The 21,975-nt window shown below is 43.6% G+C and overlaps 1 protein-coding gene across 4 annotated transcripts in view; it reads left to right on the top strand.

Annotated features, from left to right (window-relative positions):
• LOC145414592 (uncharacterized) overlaps positions 1 to 21,975 on the top strand; it is a 260,262-nt gene that overhangs the window by 39,408 nt on the left and 198,879 nt on the right. For 2 of the 4 annotated variants that reach the window (XM_080284116.1, XM_080284114.1), the window contains one exon: positions 10,947 to 11,096. The exons of the other annotated variants lie outside the window; for them this stretch is intronic. In XM_080284116.1, the coding sequence (XP_080140242.1) occupies positions 10,947 to 11,096 (150 nt within the window). The remainder of the gene's footprint in view (positions 1 to 10,946; positions 11,097 to 21,975) is intronic. 4 annotated transcript variants of the gene reach the window in all.

Below are 21,975 nucleotides of genomic sequence, written 5' to 3'. Positions count from 1 at the left end.
CAAGGAGGTCATACATTACCAGACGAAGAAACTGGGAATCCCACGCGACCAGGTAAAGGCCCTCCATCTCCTCGACAATGCACCTGCCCACCTGTGCGACAAGGACTTGGTGGCTGAGAATGGCCGCATTAGGTGCATGTTTCTGCCACTTAATACTACTGCTCTCATCCAACCAATGGACCAAAGAGTGATCGTGGCAGCGGCTATACCAATGGAAGTTCCTGGACGAGGTGATGGTTGTTCTTGAGGACGAGGATGAGCGCAGCGAGGCCAGCGGACTTTGGAAAACCTTCGCCGCTACAACATTGTCTGCCATTTACTACTGGGCCAGTGCATGGAAGGAAGTCCCTGTCAAGACTCTAGAAAATGGTTGGTCTCGTCTCTCAGAATGGATGTGGAGCATGATTTCCTAGGTTTCGATGCGGATGACTTTCATGCACGTCTACGTGCGCATGGGGACGATGTTGATGTGGACGAAGTGCATGAGTGGTTGGATGACGACGAGGGCGATCCTGGGTATCAGACCGTGTCTGATATCGGGATCGCATCTTCAGTTGCAGGTGTCAGTACCCAGCTTGAAGATTCCGACAAGGACGGCGACGATGATGTGGGCTCCTCCCAGCATGACACTACTCCCGCCATCCCCAAGATGAGCACACTCCGGGAACACCTAGAGTTCATTCTGGACTACCTGGAACACCCGGACTGCGACAGGGAGATGGGGCCCTTGGGACTTGTGGAAGAAGTGCGTGCTTTCAGGCAGCGCGTCATTAATCGTCAGAATCGTCGTTCCTTGCGTTAATCAACGATTGACAGCTTTTTCAGACCCGTGACCCCCTCTGTGCCCAGCCCTGGCTCCACTCCGTTGCCTCCCCAAGACAGGCCCTCGTGCTCCGAGCCACAGCCCAGCACATCAGCCACAGTGGAGTCACCGCTTGACACGAGTTTGCACCTATCTTCAGAGTCATCTGCAGTGGGTACGCCATCACCACGACCCAACGACGCACCCCTAGGTCACCTCCATGTGCTACTCTCAGACTCTGACAGTGATTAAATGGCAAGAACTTCTCCACTAGACCACACGGGAATTTAGTGTTGTGCAGTGAAAGAAAAACAGTGCGTATTGTTAAGAAATTAGAATTCTGAGTGAAAAGAGACTGATTTAATAGACTTTCAATGTAGCTAAAATTAACTAGTGTGTGTTATGTTTAGAAAATGGATTTATGAGTGCAAAGACTTTAAGTGCAGAGTGCAACACTTATTTCATAAAGTTACAATGGAGCACACGTAAGACTAGAGTGCGCAGTGTTAAGAGAATGGACTTCTCAGCGCAAATGACTAAGTTCAGTGCAAGACTTCATGAACTGTGTACTGCAAGTGCTTCAGGAAATCCTTCTTATTGTCAGAGTCTGAGAGGAGGCGGTTATTCATCGAGATGGCCATAGACTTGCTGTAAGTACCCAGAATGTTTCATATTGTACTGTACTGTATTTTCCATACTGGACTTACCTCTAACACCTCATTTCACTCTTTTATGTCCCTTATTGGTGTGAATAGGGTATTAGGTGCTATGCATTTGCAGTAGGGAGGTATTTCTCTGAGTTAGGGTCCATAAGTACCAGTCCAGGAGCCAGGGACTTGTAAGTACCCAGAATGTTTAATATTGTATAAACTCACCCCTAAAACCTCATTTTATGATTCTTTTGCATTTATTTCAGTCTTTTATGTCCCTTATTGGTGTGATTTGGGTCTTAAATGGGTGCTATGCATGTCCAGAGGGAGTTCTACAGGTGTTTTTCTGAGTTAGGGTCCATAAGTACAAGTCCAGGAGGCTGGTGCCCACTATCCGGACAGGACCACTTTCCGGACATGCCTTTGGCTCTATTACGTCGGATAGTGGAGGGATTACTGTGTGTGTGTGTGTGTGTATATATATATATATATATATATATATATATATATATATATATATATAAGATATCCCTCCATTATCCGACGTAGTGGAGCCAAAAGCATGTCCGGATAGTGGTCCTGTCTGGATATTAGGCCCCAGCCTCCTGGACTTGTACTTTTGGACCCTAACTCATAAAAACATCTATACAACTCCCTCTGGACATGCATTACACCTATTTAAGACCCAAATCACACCAATAAGGGACATAAAAGACTGAAATAAATGCAAAAGAACCATAAAATGAGATTTAGAGGTGAATTTATATAATATTAAACATTCTGGGTACTTACAACAAGTCCCTGGCTCCTGTACTGGTTTAAACCGCCAGTTTGCAGTCCACAGTTAATCCTTTGCACTCTAAATTCTAATTTCTTAACACTGCACAACACTGTAAATTCCTGTGTGTTCTAGTGGCGAGGTATTGCAGTTTCTTCACTTTTTATTCACAAAATACGAGCGCCTGTGGCTTGCATTGCTATAAGCATCTGCTCTCGATCGGAGTTAGGCTGTGACTGTTGATGATGGCGGGGTAACAGAGTTGCCAGATCGCAACGGCCACATTACCAAACTCCTCAATTTTCATTACCATTTTTAACTTTCATTACCAAATTCGTAAAGCTAGCATCTATTCTTCACTAATTATATGCACAAGTGGAAATACATGTAATCACTCTTCTTATAATTAACAGCATGTTGATTATTATCACGCTGTATAGGCCACCAAATTAATCAGAGAGAGCAAACAATCCACCATCTCCATCCTGTGTATCCTCATACATGTGAAAAATCCATTTGGTATTGTATTATTCTGATTCATTACCAAATGAATTTTTCCTTACCAAATTGGCCCACATTTGGTAATGAAAAATACCAAATGGCAACCCTGACAGGGGAGGGGGGAGGAAGGAAGGGGTGAAGGGACCATGGTGTAACAGCTGTTCGATGCCACGCGGCAATTTCAAATTATGGGTGGGAAAAAAGTCTGTTTTTTTTTTTTTTTTTTTTTTTTGATCCCAGGATGAAAATGTCCGGTTATTGGGGATGTCTGGAAATTGGGCGTCTGGATATTACGGGGATTACTGTATATATATATATATATATACTGTATATATATATATATATATATATATATATGGTAGTGCTTTGGTGGACATCTGTGCTGGTAAGGGGTTGGCAATAGCCAACACCTACTTTCGTCATAAGATGATCCACCGGTATACATGGAGAGTAATGAGGAGGATGGATGGTGAACTTGTTGAACGAAAGGCAATGATAGACTACGTGTGTGTGGATGAGCGAATGAGAAGACAAGTGTTGGATGCAAGGGTGTGGAGAGGGTGGGGGAATGGAGTCTCGGACCATCACTTGGTGATGGCCAAGGTAGAGCTGCAAAGAAAGTGGTTGAGGAGACGAAGAGGAAGACAGGAGGAAGCAGCTCCTGTGAGAAGAGTGGAGAAATTGCAAGATAGTGAGAAAAGGACAGAGTATAAGAGCATAGTGGAAGAAAGATTGGGAAGATATGAGCTAGAGCAGATGGAAGGGGTGGAAGACGTATGTAAGATATTCACGGAAGAGATAAGCGCAACGTGTGAGGCGGTTTGTGGAGTGAGGAGGAGATGCAAGGGTGTGCAAGGGACAGCATGGTGGAATGATGAGGTGAAACGAGCTGTGGAACAAAAGAAGAAGGCATGTGGTGAATGGTTGGCGAGTAGAGGTAGGGGAGAAGATGAGAGAGAGAAGAGAGAGGTATATGTGAGCAGGAGAAGGGAGGTTAAGAGACTGGTGAAGGAGAGTAAGAAGAAAGTGGATGAAGAGTTTGGGAGGAATCTGAGTGTGAAATGGAGGGAGAGTAAGAAATTGTTTTGGAAGGAGGTAAAGAAAGTAAGGCAGTGTGAAAGGGGAAATAGTAGGGGAGTGAAAGAAAGGAATAATAGATTGTTGGTGGAGAAGAGAGAGAAATTGAGGAGATGGAAGGAGCACTTTGAGGATTTGTTGAATGTAGAGAGTGAGAGCAGTGTGAGTATAAGTGGTTGGGGAATGGCTGGGAGAAAAAGAGATGAGAGGAGGGAGGAAGAGATCAGTAGGTCGGAAGTAGGGGAAGCGATGAAGAAGATTAAGCTGGGAAAGGCCCCAGGAATTGATGGAGTGTGTGGTGAAATGCTTAGGTATGGGGGTGAGATTGTTGGGGAGTGGATATGGAAGTTGTGTAGATTGGCTTGGGAAGAGGGAAGGGTTCCAGAGGACTGGAAATCAGGTATAATTGTTCCTCTGTACAAAGGAAAAGCGGAGAGAGAAGTATGTGGTAACCATAGGGGTATTTGCCTTCTTAGTGTGACTGGTAAAATATATGGTAGAATACTCATTGATAGGGTTAGGCATATGACAGAGGAGCTAGTTGGAGAAGAACAAGGGGGATTTAGGAAGGGAAAAGGGTGTGTAGATCAGATATTTGTTCTAAGATGTTTAGTGGAGAAGTATCTAGAGAAGGGAAGGAAAGTGTATGCTGCCTTCATGGACTTGGAGAAAGCTTATGACAGAATAGATAGGCAAGGTATGTGAAAGGTATTGAGAATATATGGAGTGGAGGGGAAATTGCTGAGTGCTGTGAAGAGTATGTACGAGGGAGCTAGGGCTACGGTGCGAGTGGATGGTGAGCTGAGTGAGTTCTTTGATCTCAATGTGGGACTGAAACAGGGGTGTGTGTTGTCTCCATGGCTGTTTAATATATATATGGATGGGGTTGTGAAGGAGGTGCAAGGTAGGGCAGTGGATGTGGGGGTGGCCCTAATGAATGAGGGTGAGATTTGGAAGCTTCCGGTGTTGCTGTTTGCTGATGATACAGTATTATTGAGTGAAGATGAATGGGAGTTGCAAGGTTTGGTGAATGAATTTGGGACAGTGTGTAGGAGGAGGAAGCTGAAAGTTAATGTAAACAAAAGTAAAGGTATGGTGTTTGAGAGGAATGAAGTCACAGAGTGTGCAGTGAGATTGGATGGTGAGGATATGGAGAATTTGAGTGCATTCAAGTACTTGGGTAGTGTGATGAGTAAGGATGGAACTCTGGGGGATGAAGTATGTGAAAGGGTACAGCAGGGAAGAAAGGTTGTTGGTACACTGAAAGCAGTGATGAGAAATAGGGAGGTGAGTATGGAAGTTAAGAAGTCACTGCATGATGGTATTGTGATCCCTACCCTGACGTATGGAAGCGAGGCGTGGACCTTGCAAGAGGGGAACAAGTCAAGAGTGAGAGCAGTGGAAATGAGTTACTTGAGAGGAGCATGTGGAATGACGTGGAGGGACAGGTTGACGAATGAAGAAGTGAAGGAACGTTGTGGGGTAGATGTGGATGTGGTTGAAAAGATTAGGAGAAATACACTGAGGTGGTTTGGACATGTGGAGAGAATGGAGAATGAAAGACTGACTAAGAGGGTGTATGTAGGTGAGGTGGAGGGAGGGAGAGGGAGAGGTAGACCGAGGATGAGGTGGAGGGGTGGAGTTGAGAGGTATATGAGGGAGGGGGGGGTGAGTTGGGGGGAGGGTAGTCAAATGGTGGGTGACAGAGTGACTTGGAGGCGTTTTGTCTGCGGCCACCCTTTGCGGGATTAGGGCGCCGGGCTATAGATAGATAGATAGATATATGTATATATATATATATATATATATATATTTATTTATTTACATCAGAACATCAAAATACCAACTGCCAGCACATGCAAGCACAGGACACTTCTAACTACTGTATATTACATGCACCCCACATTTCCATTCATACCCCTTCCCCGACTGTCCTCAGCCTGGCTATAACCTTCCTAAGTGGAGAGTCCAGTCCTGTAGTGGAGTAAAAATGGACTTACATGATGACATTGATGATAATGCTACCCTATATTAGTTGCTAATGATTGAACATATTTGGCTAAGCGAGTGTCTGTCATACTCTAAAAGTGTGTTACCGGGATATGGGACGTACGAAGACATGTAGGCTATCCCACCAACCACTTCCCTCAACCTCTGCTCTTTAGAAAGTGCTTATATTTATTTTTTAGATGTCATTATATAGTAACAATAATTTCTGGAAGGAAGAGGTTATTCTTATTAATTATACACGTGTGGTGTGAGGATTGTGTTGGTGTGTGAGGCCTGTGTTGGTGTGTGAGGAGTGTTGGTGAGTGAGGACTGTGTTGGTGTGTGAGGACTGTTGGTGTGCGAGGACTGTGGTGGCATGTGAGGACTGTTTTGGTGTGCGAAATATAATCTGTGCGAACAAAACAGATCCCACCTTTTCATGGACCCACTTCAGGTGTAACTAAGCTGTGAGAAGCAGGTAAACCTTTATTATATAAATTGACAACAAGTGAGAAAGGGGTGGGGAGAACAGGAGGTACTGTAGATAAAGCACAAGGCGGTAGGTGCAGTGTAGGTAAATGCTTGAAGAGGAAGATGTATTGCATAATAGTTGCAATATTTTACATCTATAGCTTTGTGCCTTACCTACCTCCTGTTCTGCCTACCCTTCAATTGTATAATAAAGGTTTACCTGCTTCTCACTCCTTACATCTGAAGAGGGTCCTTGAGAAGGCCGAATCTGTTCTCACAACTACATTATGCAGGTATTTCTAAATTTCTATCTATCTATCCATTGCCAGACGCCTCAATCCCGTTCGGGGTGGCCACAAACAAATCGCCTCCACGTAGCCCTGTCCCCCGCCATTTCACTGCCCTGCTCCCAACTCGCACCCCCCTCTCTCATATACCTCTCCACCCCATCCCTCCATCTCATCCTCGGCCTCCCCCTCCCTCTTCCCCCCTCCACCTCACTCACATACACTCTCTTCGTCAGTCTTTCACCCTCCATCCTCTCCACATGGCCAAACCACCTCAGTGTATTCCTCCTAACGCTTCCTATCACATCCACATCCACACCACAACGCTCCTTTATATCCTCATTTGTCAGTCTGTCTCTCCATGTGACTCCACAGGCTCCTCTTAAATAACTCATTTCCACTGCTCTCACTCTTGACTTGTGCTCTTCCAGCAACATCCAAGCTTCACTTCCATACATTAGAGTTGGTATCACAATACTGTCATGTAGTAACTTTTTCACTTCCATGCTCTCTTCCTTGCTTCAAAATTTGAGTACTGTAAAATTAAATTGAAGAGCACAGAGAAATATTCAATTTTATCGAATTACTCAGGCAGCACGGTAGTCCTATCTGCTCATGCTATGCCCCAAGTAGTATCCAGAGCAATGAAATGAAAAATATACAATTATGTATGGTTATATCCAAAATATAATCAATAAAATAGATTAATGGTTATTCAGTACGGCGGTCAACCGTAAATACCTACACATTTGTCAGCAGACTGTCCTTTCGTTATCAGTTTCTTAGTCATATCCCACTGGTCAGTCACTGGCCTATTCCCATGACATTTATCATCTTTTTGAAATTTGGAAAATAATTGGATTGAAAGACGTAGCGTCTCATAGTGTTGTTAGACAGTTTATGATCTTGGCTGTGTAGTGTAGCTTTTTTTTTTTTTTTTTTTCGGTAATGCTGTATGGCAGTGAGACCTGGGCAGTGAAGGAGGAAGATATTCGCCGGCTCAGACGTACAGAAATGACAATGATTAGGTGGATGTGCAGGGCGTCCCTGCGTCCAAGGCCTGGAGGGGCTGGGTTTACAATGGAAGAGTTGAGAGGTAGGATGGGACTGGAGTGTATTGGTGTGGTGATGAGGAGAGGTAGATTGAGGTGGTTTGGACATGTGGAGAGGATGGGGGATGATAATTGGGTGAAGAAGGTGAGAAGTGTTAATATTGGGGGTGGGGTTATGAGGGGTAGACCGAGAAAGACATGGGACGAGGTCATTAAGTGTGACCTTAGGGTTAAGGGACTGAACAGGGAGGCTGCAGTGGATCGTGCAGCATGGAGAGCCGCCATTAGGTGACCAAGGCCGACACATGCAAGCATGTTGGAGCCTTTAAAAACGAACGAAACGAAACATCCTTGGTAATGCCCAGTATAGGGTACTCTACTCAGAAGTTGCACATTTTTCTTACCTTTGCTTTTGGTGGGTGCTATGTAGGAGTTGTTTCATTTCCTCCCCCTGTTTATTCAGTAAACTTGATATGACCTATCTTCCCAATCAGTGACAGCCTTTATCTCTGCTGGTATGCCATTTCTGGTAGGGTTTCCATACGTCCAGATTTTCCCGGACATGTCTTTCATTTAGGTGTCAAAATCTTCGTCCTAGAAGAATTTTTAAAATTCTCCAAAAGTCCGGAATTTCAGCTTCCATCACCTTTTCTTGAAAAATTTAATATACCATTAAAGTCTATTGAGAGAGAGAGAGACCTACGTTGTTTTCGTCAGGGAGCGTCCACATGTGCCCTTGAACATGTGTTGACAACACGGTTGGCAACATGTTTGGATACATGTATGCAGCAGTATTTGGACGAATGTATGCAAACATGTTTCAGTGCAGCTTCGAACACTGGCAGCATGGGTGATGGGATATGAGTGGCCATACCAGGCAGCTGAGACATCATGATGATGTTACCAACATGATCTGGACGCTGCTGTTCCCAACATGTTCGTTATTGTGTTGCATACATGTTGCCAGCACTTGTTCCAGCATGCATGTGGATGTGCCCTCAGCTGCTAAGTGTTGCCAACTTGGCTGGATTAGTGCTAGCAGCCAGCTATAGTGTCCTGCCTTTTCCTGTTGTTCAGCCACGAGCTTTTTTTTTTTCCCTCCATAGTGCTGTTATAGCCATAAAATAAACGGTAATTGCACACAATTATTGGCTTAGTTTTTGTTGTTACGTTGTAGCATTTGTTATTCTTATGCTCTTATCTTGCATCTAGTTTTAGCATTTATGAGTCATAATCTAGCCAGTTCTGTACTTTGCCTGTTTTCCTTTATATTTTAAAAAGATGAAAGATTGTGATACAGTACAGCGGTACTGATCTTGCTCTCTCTCTGTCTGTATATATATATATCATAACGTCAAAACCCCAAAGTGTGTGTTGAGGGGCGGGGTGGGGGGGGGGGAGAATGGGTTTCAGCGGAGGCGTCTGGTATTTTTACTATCCATTCATGGCAACCCTAATTTTTTGTAGAATCAGTAGTACCTAAGGCAATGATACCCTGTGTCTAAAGCCACCCAGATAATTCTATAATGGTATCCAATTTCTCCAGACTAATAACCCTACCTCTAAGGTCGACAGAGGCTTGTAATTGACTTACTAGAGCTTTCACTGTTGGGACTGTATTCGTCTGTAGTGTGGTCCTGGCTCCCCAGAAGGTTTACCTGAATATACAGCTGTCTTAAAAGTAAATGGATATCAACAGTAAACAACATAATAAATTTATATAAGAGGCCGTAGCATACTGGTTTGCTCTTATTGTACTGTCTGAACCCTAATTGTTCTACAGCCATACAACATTTCATTAATGATCAAGGAGTTATCTGGCTCTAACTCTGAGCAGCAACAAGTATTGAACTGTTCAAATGCTCCCTGATTGCTGCAAACCAATGATGTGCCTATCTCTGGTGTCTTGTGTCATTGTTGTTGAAAGTTATGTCGGCATATGAGAAATCAAACCGTTTTCCTGACACGACAGCTCCAAATATTGGGTGACCAAACCCTTGTATGAAGAGACATTTATAGCAATATTGTCCCAACAAGCCTCTTGCACAGAGCAGGCCAAAAAAAGCTTTTTAATTCTATGGAATCAGTCACCTTGACATGTGTTGGTATTTCAGTATTGTCCGTATTATAAAGTTCGGTATTTCTGCTTTGAATATTATAATGGGTTACAATATCTTCAATCAGATGTTATGAACAACTCCCGTCCCATTATTTCTGTATTAGCTGACCTTGCTTCTCCTAACAAACATCCTTCCTTAGGCAATACGTTCTCATCAGGTGTACCTTCTGTACGACTGGTCCATGGTATTGACTTACCGACATGTAATTTTCTCTGGGGTTTCTCTAAAATGCAAATATATTCCCTGAGCTTGTGTGGCAGGGCAGATTCGTCATAATTATGTTTGTTCAAATAACTGTCCAAAGAACTGATTAATCTATTTTTTACCACTGGTTTCCTGTGTCCAACTGGGTACTCATTCTTGTTCAATCGATATATCATCATGCTGGTCCTTCTCTTCGTCCTCGGCCTCAGCTACTCTCCCCATGACGAGGTCATCATCAACACCAATTACCTCCGCCAAGTAATCTTCATCTGGGTTGTCAACATAATCGAAGTAAAAAAAAATCCATGACTACGAGTCCGTCGGCATGGCTACCCGTCCCCTAATAATGCCCAACTACTGTAATTTCTCGGACACGCTGGCCGCCGCACGAGCCGCTAGATGTGTATGTGTTTGAGTCTGTGCACAATACAATGCACGTGTGTGTGTGTGTGTGTGTGAACCATTTCATTGGGAATGAGGAGTCGTAAAACAAAACCAATGAATAATATATAAATAATAAAATACTTTTAATTAATGTCTGGAAGCTGTGTTGTTGCCCGTTAGGCCTGCGTAGACTACGGTCCCAAATATTCCACTCATCATCACAAGTTTCCTTTTTGTTTAGCGCTCTGCATGAGAAAAAATCGTTAATATTAGAGAAAGGGCCTATTTCAACCAAGTTTTTTGGCTTAGAATCACTGTTTGTCTTGTTCCCAGTGATTTTATAAGAAAACATTCTTAAAATCATGCATTACTTAAAAATTAGAGTTTATTGGTATAAACAGGCCAGGGGGTATCAAAAGTGTACCGGGCTGCATCGAATAGGGTTAAGAGTTGAGAAAAACAACACAGCATACTTGCATTATCTGCTTGTGTAGATTGTTGTAGACATGAATGCTTTAGTCATGTCTTGTGTATGTATTTGTATTTTTAAGTTTATTTTTGCTTGCTTTCTTATAAGTTTATATTTGTTTTCACTTTATTTGCAACTGTAAACCCACCTGTCCTACCTCAGTGGCCGTGGCTCAAGCCCCCATCGTAACGGGGATGGACAGTCTCGGAGAAAGTCCAGGTCAAAGTCTCCCAAGGCATTAACTTCATCTAAATCAAGGTCACACAGATCTCATTCTCCAGGTGCTGGCAGCAAAAATAGCCAGAGAGCAAGGTAATGATTCAGCCATTTTAGCCTCTGTTAAACTGTACTGGAGAGGGACACCTCCACATTGTGGTATACATATAATTGGGTGTCTCCACCGCCTGGTTATACAAACATCCCTCATCTCCCTTCCTATCTCCCAAATAGAGGATGGTGGACTGGGGGAGATTTGCAGGTTCAGCCTGCAGTCCACTGAGTTCATGTTAAAATGAGCATGGGGTTGCAACAACAGGCATATCCTGATGTTGGGTGGTGGTGTGTACTGGTGGGAGTGTTTGGAGAGTGGGTTGCCAGATATCGAAGCAATTTTCCCCATAAGTTACTGAAGAAGAGCCAGAGATGCATTCCAGGCCCAGTCCCAAACTCTCATATGAATAGAGACTGAAACAGAAACACCATGAGTAATGTTATTATCCTCATAAACAGTACCATTGTAAAAAAATGAGGTATCAAACATCACATGCAGGAAGATAAGGTGATGGGAGGTGGGGTGCTGAGATGCTTTCAGGGCAGCAGACATGGCAAGAGTGGGAGAGTGGATGTCATGCAGGGCAGGCGGGCAGATTGCTAAGTGAAGATGGGGGAGGTTGGAGGGATGGGGAGGGAGGCAAGTGGGGGTGGGACAGGGTGGAGGGACAGGGAGGGAGACAAGTGGGGGTGGGGCAGGGTGGAGGGACAGGGAGGGAGACAATTGGGGCTGGGGGAGGGCGAGGGGATGGGGAGGGAGACAAGCAGGGGTGGGGGAGGATGGGGAGGGAGACATGTCTGGCAGTGCTGAGTGTGGAAGGGGATAGAGGAGGGCAGTGGGATGGGAAGGGAGACATATCTGACAGTGCTGAGTATGGAGGGGGATGGAGGAGGGACGGGAGGAGTTGGGGATGGGGGAGAAACAAGGGGATAGAGGGAGGAAGGGAAAAACAATGTGCATCACCACATCCACGTTCGGATGCTATCTATCTACAGTGTCTATCTATGGCCTGACACCCTAATCCCGCAAAGGGTGGCTGCAGACAAAAACCCATCCAAGTCGCTCTGTCACCCACTATTTGACTACCCTCCCCCCAACTCATTCCCCCCTCCCTCATATACCTCTCAACTCCACCCCTCCACCTCATCCTCGGTTTTCCCCTCCTTCTTCCTCCCTCCACCTCACCTACATACACCCTCTTAGTCAGTCTTTCATTCTCCATTCTCACCACGTCCAAACCACCTCAGTGTATTTCTCCTGATCTTCTCAGCCACATCCACATCCACCCCACAACGTTCTTTCACTTCTTCGTTCGTCAACCTGTCCCTCCATGTCACTCCACATGCTCCTCTCAAGTAACTCATTTCCACTGCTCTCACTCTTGACTTGTTCCCCTCTTGCAAGGTCCACGGCTCGCTTCCATACGTCAGGGTAGGGATCACAATACTATCATGCAGTGACTTCTTAACTTCCATACTCACTTCCCTATCTCTCATCACTGCTTTCAGTGAACCAACAACCTTCCTTTCCTGGTGTACCCTTTCACGCACTTCATCCCCCAGAGTTCCATCCTTACTCATCACACTACCCAAGTACTTGAATGCACTCACATTCTCCATATCCTCACCATCCAACCTCACTGTACACTCTGTGACTTCATTCCTCTCAAACACAATAACTTTACTTTTGTTTACATTAACTTTCACCTTTCTCCTGCTACACAATGTCCCAAATTCATTCACCAAACCTTGCAACTCCCATTCATCTTCACTCAACAATACTGTATCATCAGCAAACAGCAGCACTGGAATCTTCCAAATCTCACCCTCATTCATTAGAGCCACCCCCACATCCACTGCCCTACCTTGCACCTCCTTCACAACCCCATCCATGTATATATTAAACAGCCATGGAGACATCACACAACCCTGTTTCAGTCCCACATTGAGATCAAAGAACTCACTCAGCTCACCATCCACTCGCACCGTAGCCCTAGCTCCTTCGTACATACTCTTCACAGCATTCAACAATTTCCCATCCACTCCATATATTCTTAATACCTTTCACATACCTTGCCTATCTATTCTGTCATAAGCTTTCTCCAAGTCCATGAAGGCAGCATACACTTTCTTTCCCTTCTCTAGATACTTCTCCAGTAAACGTCTTACAACAAATATCTGATCAACACACCCTTTTCCCCTCCTAAATCCTCCTTGTTCTTCTCCAACTAGTTCCTCTGTTATATGCCTAACCCTATCAATGAGTATTCTGCCATATATTTTTCCAGTCACACTAAGAAGGCATTTACCCCTGTGGTTACCACATACTTCTCTCTCCCCTTTTCCTCTGTTTAAAGGAACAATTACACCTGATTTCCAGTCCTCCAGAACCCTTCCCTCTTAATAATAATAATAATCAGGCCTTTTGTTTTTCAAAAGCGCCAGTTCTTCCTTTTGGGAATTCACTAGTGCTCGACACACATACATTATTTTTACAATTACAAGAATTGTGACATTTCTTGTATATAATACAAGCTACATCATATGTACATGAAAGTGGCAATAATTAAACCCTATAATCATCTGTCATAGTACCTCTCTCCAGGTCATAGCATTTTGAAAAAAGAAAGGCTTTCAGCTGTCTCTTAAAGGATTCAACAGTAGAGAGTTGTCTTATGGACAATGACAATCTGTTATATAATCTAGGGACTCTATATGCAAAAGAACGATCAGAGAAAGATGACTGGTGAATGGCTCCTGGCTCATCAAGATGCAAGGAATCATCTTCACGGCTTAACATCGCACCCGGGCGTGTCGATGGGAGTTTTAACAATTCAGCAAGATACTTCGGTACCCCAAACTTAAGAACCTTGAATGTAATAAGACAGTTTAAATTCAATTCTAGCCTTTACTGGTAACCAATGCAACTAAATCAGAAACGGGGTAGTTGAGGTTCTCGGGGGGGGAGACCAAAGATAAGCCATGCCGCCCTGTTCAACACAGACTGAACTTTTGTTAGTATATTATTTGGAAGACCAACCCACAGTGAATTACAATAATCAACACGAGACAAGACCACTGCATGGACCAATGTTAAGAGACACCATCTATTCAGGCATTTTCTCACAGAGTACAGATTTCTGATGTGCAAGTTACACCCTCTTACAACCTGATTAATATGTTCTTTGTAATTTAACTTAGAATTAAAATAAACACCCAGATTTCGAACAGAACTGACTGGATGTAGCTGTGACACGCCAGTGTTCAAAGCCAGGGCATTGTTAGTGTCATCACCCCTTCTGTTTCCTCTGATGATGATGATCTCAGTTTTACCATCATTCAGCTTAAATTTCCTCTTAGCCATCCAAATCTTAATATCAGGCATTAGAGATTCAAACTTTGTCTTAGTATCGTTGATATCTGACGTCTTAACATATCTACTTGTGTAGATAGTAAATAGAATTGGACCCAAAACTGATCCTTGAGGGACTCCAAATAGAAGAGGAGCAGAATCAGAGCTAGCGTAATCAACAGCCACTCTCTGAGATCTGTCCGACAGATATGACTGAAGGAGCAAAAGGGCACTATCACGAATGCCATAAAGATACAGATCATCCAACAATAGTTTATGATCTACTGTATCAAAAGCTGCAGACAGATCCAACAGAACTAGGAGAGAGGACATCCCACTACAAGTGTTTGCCACCAAGTCACTCTGAATCCTTGTTAGTGCAGTTTCAGTTGAATGGTATTTTCTGTATGCTGATTGAAGAACAGGAACAACTCTGTTGTGTTCCAGTAGTGGTAAGAGTTGATCGAGTGTGGCCCACTCAATAATCTTGGGTAAAAAAGACAGGTTAGAGACGGGACGATAGTTTGTCATGCTCTTGACATCAAGGCCAGGTTTCTTAATTAGGGGCCTAAGCAAAGCACGTTTCTTAGACTGCATAAAATTACTTTCTAAGAAGCATCTATTTATTATGTTGCAGAGAAAGTCTGCAACGTGCTCATACACATCAGGCAGTTGTGACATGTTACACGGATCAAGTGAGCAAAATGTTTTATTAAGTTCTCTGATGTAACATTTGACTTTGTTTACATCCAGTGGATGAAATGTTGAAAGCAAATGATCCCCGGTGCACCGTGGCTGGAAGTCAGCTGAGTACGTTTCACTAGAAGAACTGCTGTCTAAATCACTTCTTATGCAAAATATCTTACTTGTAAAAAATGAAGCAAAATCAGAAGCCAATTGGGCATCAGATACAGACGTTGGTTTAAGAATTACATTCCTCCGACCAACCAAATTGATCACAACTGCAGACTTTTTTTTGATCACCACCACATGAATCAACTTTATTTTGATAATACCTAGCCTTTTGGGTTTTTACAGTGTGAACGACTGCTCTTCTCACAAAAACATAATGCAAACGAGTTACTTCGGTCTGCTGCAAGCACCACTCACGTTCTGCCCTTCTACGTTGTCTACGCAAAGAATTAGTGGATGGACCATATCATGGAGAATTATCACGTACAGTGATTGTTTTTACTACCTCAGGACAATAATGGTAAAAAATTGACCTGAGCTCGTTGTTGTAAATATCAACCAATTCACCAGAAGAAAGACTTGAAGAATCGATGGAGTTTAAACGTTGATCAGTTTCAAAACACATCAACTGGTGGTCAACATTGTTGTAATTTCTGAACCTGATGACCTTTTTATATGAAGGGGATTTCAGGACATCAAAACTAAGAGTGATCAGAGCATGATCAGAGATGAGGGGGTCAAATGAGTCAACCTCCACATCTGATACGCACCTGCAACCAACAGGGGACAAGATCAAGTCAAGGACATGTCCTGAGACATGAGTTGGATTACTCACATGATTGAAAAAATTGTTCTGGGTGATCAACTCAAGGAATTCTGAAGAAAATGGTTTTGACTCTGGACTGTCAACCCAATAATTGATATCACCACAAACAAGAATTCCTCCAGGTTTAAGAGAAAACCCTTCAAGAAACTGCCCAAACTCCTCCATAAAACCTCGATCACTGCCTGGATGACCTGGTCGATAGACAGTTGCAATTCTAATGGTATTCTGATGGAAATTTATTAATACTTCCATAAATTCAAATGAAGATGGGGTCAGGTCTGAGTCAATGAGAGAAACGTTTGCAAGTGCTGCCGAGTAGATGAGTGCTACGCCTCCTCCCAGATAGTCAGCAGCAGGCTTGGGAATACTAATAATAGAATGTGTCTTAGGCAAAGCATTACGAATAATATCGATATCAGACTCATACAACCAGGTTTCAGTCAAGCACAGTATGTCAAGCTCATACTGATTTAGAGTTTCATTAATATAGTCTATCTTATTACGGATGGAACGAATATTTAAAAGACCCAAGCCAATCTACATAACTTCCATATCCACTCCACTACAATCTCACCCCCATACCTCAGCATTTCACCACACACTCCATCAATTCCTGGGGCCTTTCCCATCTTTATCTTCTTCATTGCTTCCACTATTTCTGCCCTACTGATCTCTTCCTCCCTCCTCTCCTCTCCTCTCTCCTTCTCCCAGCCATTCCCCAACCACTTATACTCACACTGCTCTCACTCTCTACATTCAACAAATCCTCAGAGTGCTCCTTCCATCTCCTCAATTTCTCTCTCCTCTCCACCAACAATCTATTATTCGTATCTTTCTCTCCCCTACTATTACCCCTTTCACACTGCCTTACTTTCTTTACCTCCTTCCAAAACAATTTCTTACTCTCCCTCCATTTCACACTCAGATACCTGCCAAACTCTTCATCCACTTTCTTCTTACTCTCCTTCACCAATCTCTTCACCTCCCTTCTCTTGCTCACATGTACCTCTTTCTTCTCTCTCTCATCTTCTCCCCTGCCTCTACTAGCTAGCCATTTACTATATGCCTTCTTCATTTGGTCCACAGCTCGTTTCACCTCATCATTCCACCATGCTGCACCTTGCACACCTCTGCATCTCCTCCTCACTCCACAAACCACCTCACATAATGCGCCTGTCTCTTCCTTGAATATCTTACATATGTCTTCCACCTCTTCCATGTGCTCTAACTCATACCTTCCCAATCTTTCTTCCACTGTGCTCTTATACTCTGCCATTTTCTCACTGTCATGCAGTTTCTCCACTCTTCTCACAGGAGCTGTTTCCTCCTGTCTTCCCCTTTGTCTCTTCAACCATTTTCCTTGCAGCCTTACCTTTGCCATCACTAAGTGATGGTCCGAGATTCCATTCCCCCACCCTCTCCATACTCTTGCATCCACCACTTGTCTTCTCATTCGCTCATCCACGCACACACGGTCTATCATTGCCTTTCTTTCAACAAGTTCACCATCCATCCTCCTCATAACACTCCATGTATACTTGTGGATCATCTTATGCCAAAAGTAGATGTTCGCTATTGCCAACCCCTTACTAGCACAGATGTCCACCAAAGCACTACCATTCCCATCTACTTCAGCTGGCACACCCCACTGACCAACCACTCCATCCGCTCGTACATTCCCGACTTTGCCATTCATGTCTCCAATCAAAAACACACTCTCACTCCTCTCAAACTTGTCCATACATGCTTCTACACTCGCCCAAAACTCATCTTTCACTCTTGCCACTCGGTCCTCTGTCGGCGCACACGCACACACAGTTTCCTACGCTTGTATACCTACTTTCATTCTCACCCATTCAATCCTTGCACCCACTGTTTCGTACTCTCTCATATTCTTCCTCCACTTCTTGCTTATCATCAGACATACTCCCTCTCTTGCCCTCTCATTCTCATTAACTCCTGCACATATTCCTAAACCGTATTCCCATTCTCTCACCCTTTCACCTTTCCATTTAGTTTCAGTCAGTCCACATATTTCCACTCTTGCATCCTCAAGCACCTGCAAAATCTCTCTCTCTTTCACTTCGTCATTCACTCCTCTCACATTCCATGTCCCCACCCTCAGAATGTCTTTTGTCCGTTCCTTAGTCGTTAACGTATGGTCCGTCTGGTCCGAGGCGCTTTATTCACTTGTTTAGTTAGTTCTTTTTACGGGGTGGGGCACTAACCCACCACCAACCCTTTTAGTCACCTCATACGACAAGCAGGGATACTGGGGGAGTATTCTTGAAACCCCCCTTCCCTCTGGGGGAATTTTTCCCAATTTCTTTTTGGTGTAACGAGTATTTGGTTATTGGGGTGCGGATATTGGGGTATGCCTGTATTTCAGTTACTGTGAATAGAGTAAACGCGAATACTACTACAGTGTTACTACGAGCAGAGTATACATTGCAGTTTATTCATTTCAGTGTGATGTCTTCCTAGTATATTCTTCCTAATGCCATAGTGTTTTATTTTCCTTTGGGATAAAGCTGATACTGTAGGGGTAAGGTAGTAACTTCTTCAGTAGTGATGTATTAATTTAATTTTCTTGCTTAGTTTTTATTCCAGCTTTGAGGAGAGCCATCATAGTGAATGGATTAATTTCTTTGATATTATTTTTGTAGAATTCATTTTGCTTGGATAACTTTTATTATTTATTTTTTAATAATTTTATGTTAAGGTTCATGGCCTGATCTGTATATATGTATGAATTTGCACACCATGTCTTCAATTTCCTCTTAATTATTCATAGCTACGATGCTAATCTAGAAACGTTGTGGAAGTGAACATTGATCCTACGAAAGGATTCTCAATGTTTGGTTTGTTGGCAAAATGTAGATGTAATTTGATACTTTTACATGTAAATTTGTCCCAGGTGAGTAAATCAGGTGTGTAGAAGATCAATGTGTGTGGTGAACAAGGTTTGGGTAGTTTCTGGGGTTATATTGACCAAGAGGAAGGCAGATTGTGAAGAAGGGTTTCCAGAAGTGCTAAAAGATGTGGGTTTGAAAATTTTAATATTACATGATACTAGCAGGGGTACCTGGCATCGCCGGGCCAAAACCATGAACAATCTAATTCAAGTTGTTCTAGTTCGATGTTTCTTTTTACTCCAGAAAGACCATGTACAGTGAGGCCCCTTGGATAGCGACCTTATTAGTCCGCCAAAATGGCCGCTGTCCATGAAATTGCTATCTGAGGGGCAAACTTCTAACCTAAAAAAAATTAATACGGTCCTGGACTCCTTCAGCTGTACCCCTAATTTCCTCCATTAACCCCTTAAACGCGGATCGTCGCTTTTGCGACGATGGAAAAAGGACATAATGGCGGATCGTCGTGTTTGCGATTTGAGTTAATTTTGAATAAACGCGAGCAAGCATGTTGCAGCTGGTATTGTCTATCAGTACTGCCACCCTTTAGCTACAATTAGCATACTTGACCTTTGTACTACTGACCTCCGTTGTTGCCAAGTATCGCGTCCCCCCCCCCCCACGGCCTGGCTAGCCTGTCTGTGATATATGGCAGCGCGCTGACTGCTCAGAACTGTCAATCTGCACTCTCCTCTCACAAGCAGTTTATGCTAATAGGAAACGCTTGTTTCCCCAGTTGTCACGCTAGCTTTTTTTCGCGCGGTTTTCCCCTGTTTAGCGTCAGTTTATCACAGGTTTTCAAAGTGACATTATGGCGAGTTCTAGCTCTTTGCAAGTCTCCACAAGTCCTTGGGTAGTCCACGAAGGCTCAACACCTGTCTCTGGAGAAAGCTGAATGTAAGTACTATCTGCCATACCAAGTATAATGTTCTAGGGTTAATCTCTGATTTTTGGCTAATATTTTCCTACAGGTACTCAGACCGCGATCCAACCCCGCCACCCGGGGGGGGGGGTCGGCTGTCCATGGCCGCGTTTTAGGGGTTAACCATTAATATCACATCATATTTCTTCAGTAATAAGATAAACGTATACTACATATTCAAAGAAGATTAACAAACTTTCTTTTAATTCGTTTTGAGTGCTTCTTACTGATAAATATAGTTATCAATTGTAGTTATCATACTGTGGCAACCTGCTAGAGTCGCAAAAAAATAAATACTGCATGCACTCCAACTAAACCCTAAATTCCCACAGTGAACACTGATAAAATAAACTTACACTTAACATGCAAAAGGATAAACAAACTTTTAAATCACTTTTGCTCTTTATTGTCAAAGTTATCGTCGTGCTGGGTAGTTACTGTACCGCAGCAGCCTAGTGGCCACGGCCCTGACTCTGCTCACTCTCCATCTCTCGTCCCTAGTCTTCCTCTCGTCCCTCACATCGTAACACACGCAAACGAACTTCGTTCTCGATGCGATGGGCCTCTGTTTCCTCATCTTCCCAACCATCAAATAGGTCCTCCTCGAGCTGAACAGGGGGCATGTCGACATCGTCCTCTTCATCTGATGAGGCATTCAAAATGGCTTGTCTTTGTGCTTCAAACCTTTCCTGCTGCTCTCCTAAAAATCATGTGATTAGTGTCTGGAGCCTTGCATTTATTTTGTCATTCAGGTTCTTGGTGAAAGTTTTTGTCAGGTCTCTGAAACACACTAGGGCTTGGTCTCGACAGTTAAAATGGAGAGTGGTTACCTTGTCTTGAACTTCGGACAGTATGGCCAAGATTTCAGACAAATCCTTCTCTGTTGTCTCATTTGGTTTCTTCTTCCATATCTTCTTGCACTTCCTCTTCCTCATCTTGGTTCAGCATCTCCTTAGCAATTCCTTTATGATCTTCACCTCCTATCAAGTCCACGATTTCTTTGTCAGACACACACGAGAGTCCCAGCACAGTTCTGATGACGTCAGCAGTCTCATGCACCACCACCTGCAGCTCATGCCTGGCTGCCTCGCATGCCTGTTTCAAATGTGTAAGCAGGGGGGCCCAAGCGTGTGCAATGGTGGCTTGATCTGGTGCCAAGCGTCACAGAACAAATCCACTGCATACTTTATGTTAAAAGACTTCTAAAAGGTCTTGACGGTCATTTCCTCATGACCCTCTTCCTCTTGACTTGTGTCTTGATCAGGTTCACTGTCACTAGAATTAGCCTCTTGGATCTCCTTCAGTTCTCGAAAGTTATCAGTCTTTTCCCTCAGTTTGCTGTGGAGCTTGCCATAGAAAAAGAGTTTTAGTGTTAGCATTTAACTCTTGGTCTAAAGGTTGAATTTTGCCAGTAGTGTTGGCAGGCATAAAAACAACCTGTATGCTAGGATGGCGGTCTACCATGAAGCGAGCGTGCCTGGGTGCATTATCCAGGAACAACAATATTTCCCAGTCAATATTTTTCTTCTTGCAATACTCGTGAGTCTGGGGCACAAAAATCTCGTCTAACCACTTAATAGAAAAGCCTGAGGTCAAATATCTAGTGCTGTTTGAGTACCACACACAGTTGGGGAGTTTGTTTTTATCACAGTGGCGGTAGGAATGTGGTTTGGCATATTTATAGACAATAATGGGTTTCATTTTGAAGTCCCCTGAAGCATTGCAGCAAAGCAGGACACTGAAGCGATCCTTGGCCATTTTGGTTCCAGCAGCCTGACGAAGGTTTCTGTGGGCATAGATGGACTTGGGTGATTTCTTCCAGTACATCCCAGTCTCTTCACAATTAAAAACTTGATCTGGGGTGTACCCTCCTTCCTCCATAATAGCCTTTGCAATTTGGGGAAATTCTTGTGCAGCTGTACTGTCTGCAGATGCAACCTCACCCTGGTAGAAAGTCAGCTTTACCCAGCAGCATTTTTTAAACCTGTGTAGCCACCCACGTGAGGCATTGAAAGGAGCAGGATTTTAGATATTTTTTTCTGCACATAGTCCCTGGTACACTACTATTTCCCTTGCAGAAATTTCTGGTCCATCAACACATGCTTCTTTTCTTAATTGCCTTTGCCAACCACTTCATTACATAATGTTCAGTCACCACTTGGAGTCTGTTTTTTTCGGTAGTGTCATGCATGGCCCGTCTAGCTCCACCTGCACCA

Source organism: Coenobita brevimanus, chromosome 100, assembly GCF_032717465.1.
Source record: "Coenobita brevimanus isolate Jiangsu-jjx chromosome 100, ASM3271746v2, whole genome shotgun sequence".
NCBI classification, from domain to species: domain Eukaryota; kingdom Metazoa; phylum Arthropoda; class Malacostraca; order Decapoda; family Coenobitidae; genus Coenobita; species Coenobita brevimanus.
The sequence above is the reverse complement of the archived record's forward strand: the minus strand, read 5'-3'. Positions and strand labels throughout refer to the sequence as shown.